Consider the following 12582-nt stretch of genomic DNA (forward strand, 5'->3'; position numbering starts at 1 on the left):
TACTGCAAGTTTCATGATGTTCTGAGAGCTTCCTGTTACGTTATACAGAAGAGCTAGTAAAGGTCAGGTGTCTTACTCATTTCTGTGACACTGAGATTTAAAAAAAACTACCACAGCACACACATAGATGTAAAGATCATTTTTCAGACAGTATTTATGTAAAAAAGTTGGTTTTTATTACATTAACAGTTTATAATGCCTTATGTATTGAATCTACAACATAAAATAGTCCTTCCATGTAATACAGATATTTATATGTAGACTTCATAATGAAAGAAAACTTCATCTAGTGTTGATACATTTAAGCCTTAGTCTTTTGGTAATATTCATTCTACTAAAGGATGAAAAATGTTACCAGTAAGGGTTAATGCTTTCAATCTCAAAGTAAAAGCTTTAGCTTTGCATGGAAGACTGGGGGGAAGGGAGGCGTGTGGGGCAGAGGCAGCTTAATTTAATCCAAATGTTTGACCATATATCCAAGTATTCTTCTTAGCTTCCCACATTTTGACCTTCTTTATTAGAAATAAAAGATTGTTTTTATATTTTCCTCATATAATCTGGTCACGACCAGTAACAATCCAAGAGTTACTCAATAGGAAACACTATTTCAGTACTGTTGTCCCTATGATCGGGTTATCATACAAGTAGGAATCTCCATTGTGCCTTCATTCATCCCCCCACTCCTTCTTTACCTCCTCTACCATCCATCGTATCTATGCGTGTGCTCAGGGACACATACACACTTACCTGATTAGAATGAGTAACAATCAAAGTCCTCTGCTCTGGGAAATTATGGTAGATGTTGGATATGATCTGGACTGCCACATCTGTTTTTCCAGTACCTGGTGGACCCACAACCTAAAAAGGAGATGAAAACACAGCAAACTACTAAGCTATCATATTGTTAGAAAACAGACATTCTAAAACTGAAAGAGAAATTAAAAAAACTGCCAGATGAGTTTAGTAACAGAATGGACAAGAGAGTCAGTGAATCTGAAACAGAACAATAGAAAACACCCAACCTAAAAAATAAGCAAAAGAAAAGACTGAAAACAAATAAAGAAACAGAGCCTCATGAATCTATGGCACAATACTAAAAGGTCTACGTTTATGTCACTTAAGTCTTAGAATAAGAGTAAAAAATGTATAGTACAGAAAAAATATATGAAGAAACAATGGCTGAAAACTTCTCAAATCTGGCAAAAGACCAAAATCTACAGACTCAGGAAGCTCAGCAAACTCCAAAGAGAATAATTCCAAAGAAATCCAAGCCCAGACACATCATAATTAAATAGCTGAAAACTGAAGAAAAATTCTTAATAGCAACCAGAAAAAACTGATATATTTATGTATAGCAAAAGGATGTTTCAAATGACTATGGGTTTCTCTCACAAACCGCAGAAGCCAGAAGGAAGTGGAATAACATTTTGAAGAACTCCAGAATTCTATGTCCAAGTGAAAATATCTTCAAAGAATGAGGATGAAAGACATTCTCACATGAAGAAAAACAAAGATAATTCATTGCTAGCAGACCTGCTCTTAAAAGTGGTAAGAGTTTTTCAGACCGAAAGGAAGTGACATCAGAGAAAACTTAAAAATATCAGGAATGAAGGATAAACAGCAAATTTATAACAGCCTATTCATTTTTCTCTAGAGTTTTTAAAATATGTTTGCTTTTCTAACATTGCCTGACGGTATTTTCAATGTACGTATGTGTAATACACATAACAACTCTGACATAAAAGGGAAAAGGGAAAGGGACCTACATGGAGGTAAAGATCCTCTATTCAACTTAAGAGACAAAATACTGATTCTAAGTAGACTGTGAAAAACTAAGTATTTATATTGTAATTCTCTAGAGCAGCCACTAAGAAAAATCTGTGTAAGAGATACAAAAGAACACAATAGATAAATTAAAATGAAACACTAAAACTATCTAACCCAAAAGAAAGTTTAAAAAAAAAAAAAAGAGGAACAGGAACACAAAACAAAGGAAATAAAATAAATAATAAAGTGGTAGGTCTAAATCCAAACATATCAACTACATTTAATGTAAATGGTCTAAACACACTGATTAAAACACAGAGACTATCAGAATGAAGAAAATAACGTAGCCCAACTACATGCTGTTTACAAGAAACTCACTTCAAATATAATATGTAGGTTAGAAACAAAATATGAGAAAAGGTGTATCATGTGAACACTAATCAAAAAACTGAAGTTGCTATATTAATATCAAAGTATATTTCAGGACAAAAAAAATTACCAGTGATTAAGAAAAACATTACATAATAAGAAATGCATCAATTCACCAAGAAGATATGATAACGTATATGTACCTATCCATAAAGCTTTAAAAAACATGAAGCAAAAACTGAATGAACTGAAAGGAGAAATGGATAAATATGTAATTGTAGTTGGAGACTTCAATAATCCTCTTTCAGTAATCAACAGAAATAGTAGGTGAAATATCAGTAAGTACAGAGAAATACTGAATCAAATGAATCTGACATATGTAGGACACTGCCCCCCAAAACAATAGAATAAACACTCATTTCAAGTGCACATGAAATATTCACCAAGACAGATCATATCCTGGGCCACAAAACAAACTTGAGCAAATTAAAAAAACAAAAAATTGAAATCACACAACGTATTTTCTCTGAACATAAAGGACTCAGAACAGAAATTAGTAAGTGGAACATAACAGGAAAATCTCTAAATACTTGGAAATTAAAGATAGTTTTAAATCAGTTGTCAGTAGACTTCTTCTGTAAAGGGCCAGCAGTAAACATTTCAGGCTTTGTAGGCCATACAATCTCTACTGCAAGTATTTAAACTCTGCCGTTACAGCACAAAGCTGGACAGAGGCAATACGTAACCAAACAGGCATAGCTATATTCCAATAAAACTTTATTTATGAACACTGAAATAAGTAGAAGGCAAAATGTCCATATGCAAACAATGCCACAATTACTTATGAACACTTAAATTCAGTTGTGTTTTTGTGCTTCAAATACACTCTACACATTTGATGCTTATCTTATCCAAATCCACGTAAAAATATGTGGAACAATGCCTTTCTTACCATAGTTAGCCCAGGCTGCATTCCAGCACGGATGGCCTCTATCTGTGTGTGAGTGAACTGAATTGTATTACTACAAATAAGAGTAAATAAAAAGTTGGTTAAAAATACAGATGAACAACATTTAGTAAAAATTAGACAATAACCAGAAGTCCAAACGTCTGCTCTATATATGCCCCTGTTCTCCCAATCTCTTCTTTTCCTCACCCCAGCCCTTCAAGTGAGTGAGTGTGTGTGTTGGAGGGGGTTAGGGTGGGTAGGTGGGTGTGCATGTATGTGGTAAAGAAAAAAAAATAACAGATCTATTCTCTTAACAAATTTTAACTGCATACTACAGTATCGTTAACTACAAGCACAATGTTGGATAGCAAATCTCGTACTTTTACATCTTACATGACTGAACCAGTCTCTTCTAAATGATTTCCTTCACCCCTACCCCTCTACAGACCAACTGAAACTGAGTGAATCTTACAGAAAGAAAAGACTACAGTTATTTTTCAATACACTTAGCCCAACCAATATCTCACTTGGAATGTCAAAGTTCCAATTCCCAATGTAATACCAAATATAATGCCAGTTTAATAGTCCTGGCAAACATGCATGAGGGTAGCTGCTACATATAGCACATGGCCATGAAGTAAGAACACTGTGCTCAAATTAAGGTAGCCCTCTAACATTTATTGTTCATAGGACCTGAAAATGTTTCTTTTGGAAATATGACTACAGAACGGCCAAAAATGTCTGAGCTATCTAGCTGACAGAATACAAGGAAAAAGGGTCCAGAAACCTAAGTTTCCTGGGATTTTTAAAGGATAAGTAAATTTTTAAACATTATTAATACAAAATAGCAAACTATTATTCATTATTACAATTAACATAGATAGTAAAATTACCGTTTGGGTTGGTTATAAGGATAAGGGCCCCTATTGGGAATGACATGAGGTTCAACAATTAAGGTTTTCGCCTCTTCGGAGTCTTCATCTTCACCATCTGTATCTTTCCTTTTCTTTCCTTTTCCACTCCTTACTGGAAAGGTTATCCTACAAGACCAAAATGTTTGTTCATTTTTAGAATTAACAATTTCCCAAGCACCTACCTTGTGCATGACATTGTATGGAGGATAATCAGATCAGAAAGAAACACGTATGGCTTAACGGAACTCACTATCTGTACACACATTCTGAAAAGAGCAGACATACAAGCACTAAAATGTGTGTTCATGGAGTTCAGATAAGAAAAAGTCAGCTGAACAAGGGAGAATCAAAGAAGCAGGATTTACATACTTATGTCCATGCACTGTAAGTGCTTTACACATTGTCCCTCCTTAAATCAGAAAAGGCTTCATGGGAGGGATGGCATCAAAGATGAGTTTCAAAGAACTTAGACATATAAACATGGGAGAGAAGCTAGTCTAGGAAGAAGTAAGACTATATACAGGTTCAAGTACAAGTGGCCAGTTTTGCCAGAATGGATACAATAGAGAAAACTAGACAGACAAGTTGGAGCCCTATTATAACACTGTGGAATATCAAGCCTTTAAGGCAGATATACCAGTAAGGGTTAATACTTTCAATCTCAAAGTAAAAGCTTTAGCTTTCCATGGAAGACTGGGGGTGGAGAGGGGCATGCGGGGCAGAGTTCTTAGCTTGGGGTCAGGGATACCTCAGGAGGTGACTCTCCCTAGGCACCTGGGGAAATCAACAAATACCTTAAAATTAAACTAAAAAAACTAATTCTCTGTGTGCGCCTTTTCCACACAAGAGAATTCAGGGAAGAGTGAGGAGTTGCATCAGGTTCTTTGTTCCATTTCTAGTCACAATTTAAAACCAAAGCTCCTTTAACATTACATATAACTATATTGCGAATATTTAAATTTTGTGGAGTAAGAAAGCTTAAAAGAAAAACAATTTTTCCCTGAAAAAACAAAAGAAAGTTCAATATCCCATGGGTGTGTCCATTAATTAGGAAATATACCAGATTATGCATAATTTGCAAAGACATATTTTTTTTAATGTTTATTTATTTTGAGAGAGAGTGGGAGAGAAAAAGAGGCAACATACTGGTGTGAGTAGGGGAGAATCAGAGAGAGAATCCAAAGCAGGCTCCGCACTGTCAGCACAGATCCTGATGCGGGGCTCCATCTCACGAACTGTGAGATCATGACCTAAGCTGAAATCAACAGCCACACACCCAACTGACTGAGCCACCCAGGCGCCCCATGTTTCTTCAGTCAAATGCTATAAATATGTTTATACAATACTCTTCAGACAACAAGCATTTACTGATCCCTTACTAGATGTGAGGCTACTTTTATTATGGGCTTAAAATAGTTGCTGTACTAAGAATGAGAAACAAGTCAAATAAAATAAATGTATCCCTGTCACTACATGGTGAAGGTAGAGTGCCCAAACAAAATCAAGACAGTCAAAACGTTAGCTGCAGTCTGATGGCCTGAGGTTGGCTACCGAAAGCCTGAAAGGAATATATCCAGTGCTGACATTACCTGAAAGGCGGGATCTGCAGAGCTGGGTCATCCACAGTTACTTTGACATTATGACCAGGAAAGCTGCTTTTTAAATGGTCAATGGAAAGAAACGTATCATTGAAATCAAGAGTGGCAATCTGATTGGGCATTTTTGAATAATGTGCACTACTTGGATCCCCATAACCTAAAATGATGTCATGTAGCCAGTCAGGTACCACGCAATCAGTATTCATCAGGTTCCGAATGGTCTCCAGCACAGCCTGTCAGTGAAAGGAGAGAAAAGAGTTGTGTCAAGAAGACATCCCAAACATTTGCACTTCAGTGGAATGCAGAGCCGGCTGCACTAATCCAGAATTCCCGAGTGTTTCAAGGCAAGAAGCTATTTTCTGCTGACAGGTGCTTGGCTAGACTGAATCAACAGCTATATTTTCAGCTGATACCATACACTGAGTTAAACAAAAGACCAAACTTAGCAAGAACAGTTTATCCGTTAGGAGTTGATTTAGACAGAATGTCATAAATGAGTTTACCACTTGACTCCTGCTGGACATAATGAAAATCTGATCAAGACTATACAACAGCAAGAAAACATTATAGAACAAACCCTTAAAGCGGACGCTTCCTCTTGGAAACTCCTGGAGCTTTCTCCTCTTTATATTCCATAGTTCCTCAGTGCTAAGACAACACACAACCAGAAGCATATCAACATATGCCTCAATTGTGAAACATACCATAATTTAAATATATTAAAATTAACACTGTTAGAAGAAATAAGAAATAAAAAGGAAAGCAGACAAATGGTAAAAATGAAATGTCAAATTTCAAAATGGAAGAAATATTCTACAATAAAAAGTCATTATAGTAGTTAACATATACATGGTCAAGGCAAACTCTTAGACTTTCCAATAATTACTTTGACACAGCGATCTATCTCACATATGAAAATCAGAAGGCTAGGCTATTAATTTCAAGGAATAAAATAACCAAACCAACCATTTTTATATCATAAATGCTAAATACTCCAACAGGATAACAAAGTAACAGGATGGCATACGTTAGTCACACTCTCATCACATCACCTTGTTTTATTTTCTTGTACTAATCACTACCTGAAATTCTCTTTTCATGTATGTAGTTATCTGTTTGTCATCTGTATAATCCCCACTAGAAATATCATTTCTATGAGAGCAGGGATCTAGGAAATTTGACCATGAGATGGGTAAAAACACTGGATGGACAGATGAATATGTTCACATAATGATGGATAAAATGAGAGCTCTACTCTCTAAGAAAATTAAAATTTTAGTAGGGAGATAAAATATGTTCTTAGCAATGACACTACACAGCAGAATATGGCAAATGGTAAAGAATATTCCAAAATACAATGGGAACACAGTTCCGAGTAGGTGAGAGATGCATGGAGGGGAGACTTTTGACCTTAGGCAAGGTTTCATGGAGGAAGGTGGCATTTCAATTTAGCTCAAAGTAAAGGATCTGTGAAGGAGCTTTGGTTTATTTCATCATTAATGGAAAGTCACAGAAATGTTTTGAGAAGCAGAGTGAAATGGTCAGCGGAAGCACATGAAAAATAGGTGACTGACGAGGAGAACAAAGGTAGGGCAGAGTAAGCTATGTAGTGCAACTATTCAGGCAAGAAATAAAATATCCAGGTCAGAACAGGCTGTATGGACTGGAAAAGAGAGAAGGAAATAAGGGATGCTGCCCAGGTATATAACAAAACACCAAACACACCAAAAGAGCCTTCGTCCTTTCCCAAACACAGGTTGAGTTAATCACTGCCCATTTCTTGGATAGGAACCTGAATGCCTTTTGATCTTCCATGATACTTTCTGGTTGTTGTTGAAGTTTATTTTTTTTTTTTTAGTAATCTCTACACTCAATGTGGGGCTCAAACTCACGACCCAGAGATCAAGAGTCACGTGCTCTTTCAACTGAGCCAGGCAGGCGCTACTTCCATGGCACTTTTACCTGCATCCTTCTTATGACTTTTGGTACCTTTAAACACTTCAACTTAGTTATCTGTTTGTATTTTTAACTTCCCTTATTGGTAGTCTAAACTCTCTAAAAGTATAAGCTGTGTCTTACTCATCTTTACTGACTCCATATAACTCAGGACAATGCCAGACACACAGTGGGCATTAAATAAACCGGTCAAATGAATGAACACAAGGAACTTTTTTTCATTTTTAGTACAGTGACTGAAATCCGGTCATTACTGAGAAACAGAGACCCTGCCCTCATAGACCTGCATTCTAATGGTGAAGTCAGATAAATAACAAATATATAACCAGCAGGTATAATAAAAGCTGTGAGGAAAGATACAGATAATTGGATTAAGACTGATGAGAAGGGGGGATGCCACTTTCGGTGGGGGTTTCCCGAAAAAGCTCCCACAGGAGGTAACATCTAAGCAGAGCTGCCCACACAAAGTGAGGGAGCGAAGCACGTAAATCCCTGGGAGGAAGACTGTGTTGGTAGAGGGAACACCATGTAAAAAAGGTATGGGTTATTGAAGAATAGCAAAAAGGTCAGTGAGGCTGGCATGGACTGAATCAGAGATAGGTGTTAGAAAATGATGTTGGGAGAGGTGGCCAGAGGACAGATAATGAAGGGGCCTCCTGGATTATGGCGGTAATTTTCTACTGTGATGGCAAACCATTAAAAAGAGCTGAACAGGGGTACCAGGGCATAATTTGCATTCGGTCGCTATGTGGAGAATAGCGTAAGGGGAGAGGCGGTCAAGAATGGAAGCAGGGATGTGAGCGATGAAGGTATCTTCGACTTGGCATCAGTGGAGGTGGCGAGCTAATCAAACTGACTGATGGACTGGATGTGCAGCGGGAGACAAAAAGAAATCAAGAGTACTTCCACTGTTTCATCTTCAACAACAGGGCTAAATGGAGAATAGATTCCTTCATATGTGAGGTCTTCTTTTTATAATCATAAGAAAAGGAAAAAAAAAAGATGATAAAGCGATAATGTAGAAGCACTGTTTTGGGGGAGAGAATGAAGAAAGGCACTTGTGCCGAAGCTAGCATTACCAAATGCTAAAAATCGCTCAACGTTTACGTTTTGTAATACACTTTCCAATAATAAAGAATCTTCTTTTATCAAAACTCCTTGTCTCCATTAAGTTATGAAAGTAAAACTCTCCAGCCCCTAAACCTTTCTTTTCCTGCTAATGAGTAAACAATGAACATGTTTTATCACAGCAATTCAGAGCCCTGAGGTATCACATCTGTATTTGTAAAGTGATTTGGAAGTACACTTACTTTTGATTTAAAAAAGAACTCCCAGTAAATACATAAACAAGCAGTTTCTTTACCTCATACTGGCCATACTGAGTATCTAATATACCAACAGCAAGGAAGGAGTCTGACCTGGCTTAATTTATATTTTAAGTTTCTACACTCATCAAAAGACAACACAGATTTAGTAAATAAATTTTCTTAAGTTTTTATATTTAGTCTATAGGGAAAAATTTAAAAGAACTGTTTAGAATCAAAAGCAGTTGATCATTTTCTTAACGAATCATTTTTACTTCATATCTATGTATTTACGTTTTAGAAGTTATTCAAATTAAACATAGTACTACTTTTAGTTACACACAGCTTAAAAATTACCTTAAAGTTATTTTCCTTTGGCTTTCTCCTCATTATGATATTGAAAGTTTCGTACACATCTTCTGCCCCATTTTGTATAGTATTGGTCATATCTTGTTGATACTGGTTTGGATCCAAAAACACTCTAAATGTCCTTGACTCTCCTCTAAGATTGGGTCTTGGCTCAGGTCCTAGACATTTTGAAAAGATTTGGTAAACGAAATACACACTTTTCAAGTATCAAAATAAGTCAGCAGTATTCCTTTTCTAGAAATGATGAGTAAACTGTCCAGAGTTAACTCCAGTCATTCCCCTGAGTAGATGCTAAGAAGCTGAAAATATTTCCTCCTTTTCTTAAATTCTTGCTATTTCTTTTCCCAGAATAGTCACGTAATGTTTATGATGCAATGCCACAGACTGCAGTTATCTATGTCCTCAAACAAAATAAGAGCCCTAGAAGTCAAACAACTTTGTCAGTCACTCATAGCTCCTACCACCGCCTTACTTGGCTGATTACTTTTGTCATCCACATACCATTCCTAATATCACCAGTGTGAAAGGAAATTTCCTTTCTTTTTGTCTTAGACCTCTAACTCTGGTCCCGATATGTGGCCTTATGTTTATTCCACCTTTCCCATTTTCTCTTATTCTAGTAATAAGATTAGTTTAATTATCAGCACTTTTGAGCAATGGTGCAATCTTAAAATCACAGGTGGTAGAGGTTAATTCTAGTTCTGAGAGAAGTTTAGTAAACAAATTGGAAAGTAAGCACTGGACACAGATGCATATATAATCTAACAGCTGTACCAAGTCAAGACAACGTAAGAAAGAATTCCAAAGAAAAATCAATGATAATCAATGAGAGAATTTCAAAGAAAAATCAATCTAAGAAATCAAAGAGCTGACTAACCCTGTAAGATGGTATTTCTAAATGGGTAATGTCTGCATCTTAGGTATGACAATTCCTTAGACAAGGCAGTTCTGTTTAGATGTTTAGCATCCCGAGCCCCCATTTGTCGAATGCCAATAGCTCACCCTCCCCAACCCTACCCCGGTCATATGACAATATAAATAGCACCATACATTTCAGAATAAAGGGTAGTATTAATCCCAACTGAGAGCCACTGCTACAATGAATCAAAACAATAAAACTTAAAACACTAGGCAAATATGTCATAAGAGGTGTTTAGAGGTTTTAAAAAGCAATACTGCAAAGTATTACAAAAATTTTAAATAAAGGTAACTTCAAAAGATCCTGTCCTTTCCAATATCTAATAAAAAGTTTAGAAACCATATTATTATTTCTAAAACTGGGTAGTAGGTAACTTACACATATTTTATACATAATCCTTTTGTGATGACTTATTATGTAAAACAACTAAAAACTACTACTTAAGATGCAAAAAGGAAAAAAGGTGAAGAATTTTATCATTATGTACACACTCTCTTTCAAAAATATAGATCACCATACCGTCTTCAATGACACGCCCTTTATCATCTAGCATGCCCTGGATTTCACAGCCTCTGACATAAACCAGGCCAATCTGCTCAATAAAAGGTCTCCTCCGGTCAAACTTGGTACCATACGGTTTTGTGGGACGCACGGTAATTAAAAAACAGACATCATGCTTACGAAGACCTGGTAAAACATAAAGATGCTTTCACTTACTAGAATGTTCTTGTTTTCAGTCTTTTGTTGGCAAATTCTCATCCTCTTATCTTTGGAATAGAGATATAAGAAACATTTAAAATACCAGATGCGATCGATGATTACATTTGCATTATAATATAATTACGGGTTTTTTCCTATCATCTTTAATACTCAATGTCTGACAGCAATAATTAAACGAAAATTTCTCTTTATATTAAAATTAGAAACTTTTATGCCATGAATACGTTACCGAATAAGCCCTCCAAGTCATGTTACAGCTCCAAAATTGGATGCTCGTCATCATTCTTATTTTTAACATTCTTAATAAGTAACCAAATATATGGCTGGCATATAGTCCATCTATGTCATATTCAGCAGGTTTCTAACATCGGTTTAAACTATCCATCACTGCCATTCCAATAACAGTTTAACTGCACTCCCCGAAAGAGGTCAATTCAAGAATAATTTAACAAGGCACAAAAGCATTGTTTATAGATACCATCCTGAGAACATGTTGAATATATAGTTTCGTTTGGCAAATGCTTAACATTTTTAAAGGTAAATGTCAAGAAATAGGAAACTTGTGCCAAAGTCCATAGCTTCTTAATCATTACATCAAATACTAGACTCAACTGAATCCCCCGCTCTACTAAAAGTAGACACATGGGAACACAAGGGACGCAAAATTAGATCTCATATCATGTAATGTCACACCACTTAACCTTCATTTCTTTCCTGATTCGTTCTGTTAGCCAATGTAGGACGTAAATGCAAACTTAAATGGTCTGCTTGCTTATAATCTTGGTAATAAGATCTACAACTAAATCAAATCAGCAATTTCAGTCAGTGCGTGGTTAACAGTACTGGGACCATTCTGGTTTGTTTTAATATGGAGTGGGGTTTACGTGTGCTAGAAACAATTCAGATTCTGATAATAACTTCATTGCTTATTTCCCAACAAATTCTATGTAAAGAAGCAGGAGAAGTGATGAGAAGGGGAACTATTCTACTATCTGAGTTGTACTGCCTTTAGGATTTCTGATCTGCACAACTCATTACAACTTCTAAGTCTTAGAGTCAAAGTGGCCCTGAGAAGTAATTAGGTCCGGGGCACCTGGGTGGCTCAGTCGGTTGAGCGTCTGACTTCGGCTCAGGTCATGATCTCACGGCTCTTGAGTTTGAGCCCGGCGTCGGGCTCTATGCTGACAGCTTGGAGCCTGGGAGCCTGCTTCAGATTCTGTGTCTCCCTCTCTCTCTGCCCCTAACCCACTCGCATTCTGTCTCTGTCTCTCTCAAAAATAAACAAACATTAAAAAAAAAAAAAATTAAAAAACAAAAAGAAGTAATTAGGTCCCCACCAATGTCACTTTTTGGCACCACTGATGGATGACTGCCTATTCCCTGTTAAAGCAGATCATTTTACTGTGGGACATCTCATATCTACATAAAAAACAAACAAACAAACAAAAAACAACTTAGAGAACAGCTCAACTATCTTTCTCCTTCAACCATCTGTATGTACCTACTCTGTCCTGGCTGTGCCCTCTAGAGCAGAATCCAGCATTCCTGTTTCATAATTCAGTTTCCTTAATTTTAAATGGGGTATTTAAGGGCCTGAGCTTCATACCTTTTTGAAGGAACAAGAAGAATGCTTTATATATTCAACTTAAACTCTTCAAAACTATCCTGTTCCTACAGGACAATATTCATTAGTACTTATAGAACTCCCCTCTGATTT

The 12582-nt window shown here is 36.4% G+C and overlaps 1 protein-coding gene across 2 annotated transcripts in view; it reads right to left on the bottom strand.

The window, feature by feature from the left end:
• AQR (aquarius intron-binding spliceosomal factor) overlaps window positions 1–12582 on the bottom strand; it is a 98718-nt gene that overhangs the window by 36744 nt on the left and 49392 nt on the right. For both annotated transcript variants that reach the window (XM_049613287.1, XM_049613288.1), the window contains exons 18-23: window positions 10665–10832; window positions 9215–9384; window positions 5589–5830; window positions 3979–4125; window positions 3089–3158; window positions 748–858 (exon numbers count right to left, since the gene is read on the bottom strand). In XM_049613287.1, coding sequence (XP_049469244.1) covers window positions 748–858; window positions 3089–3158; window positions 3979–4125; window positions 5589–5830; window positions 9215–9384; window positions 10665–10832 — 908 coding nt within the window. The remainder of the gene's footprint in view (window positions 1–747; window positions 859–3088; window positions 3159–3978; window positions 4126–5588; window positions 5831–9214; window positions 9385–10664; window positions 10833–12582) is intronic.

This window comes from Panthera uncia (assembly GCF_023721935.1).
Source record: "Panthera uncia isolate 11264 chromosome B3 unlocalized genomic scaffold, Puncia_PCG_1.0 HiC_scaffold_1, whole genome shotgun sequence".
NCBI lineage: Eukaryota > Metazoa > Chordata > Mammalia > Carnivora > Felidae > Panthera > Panthera uncia.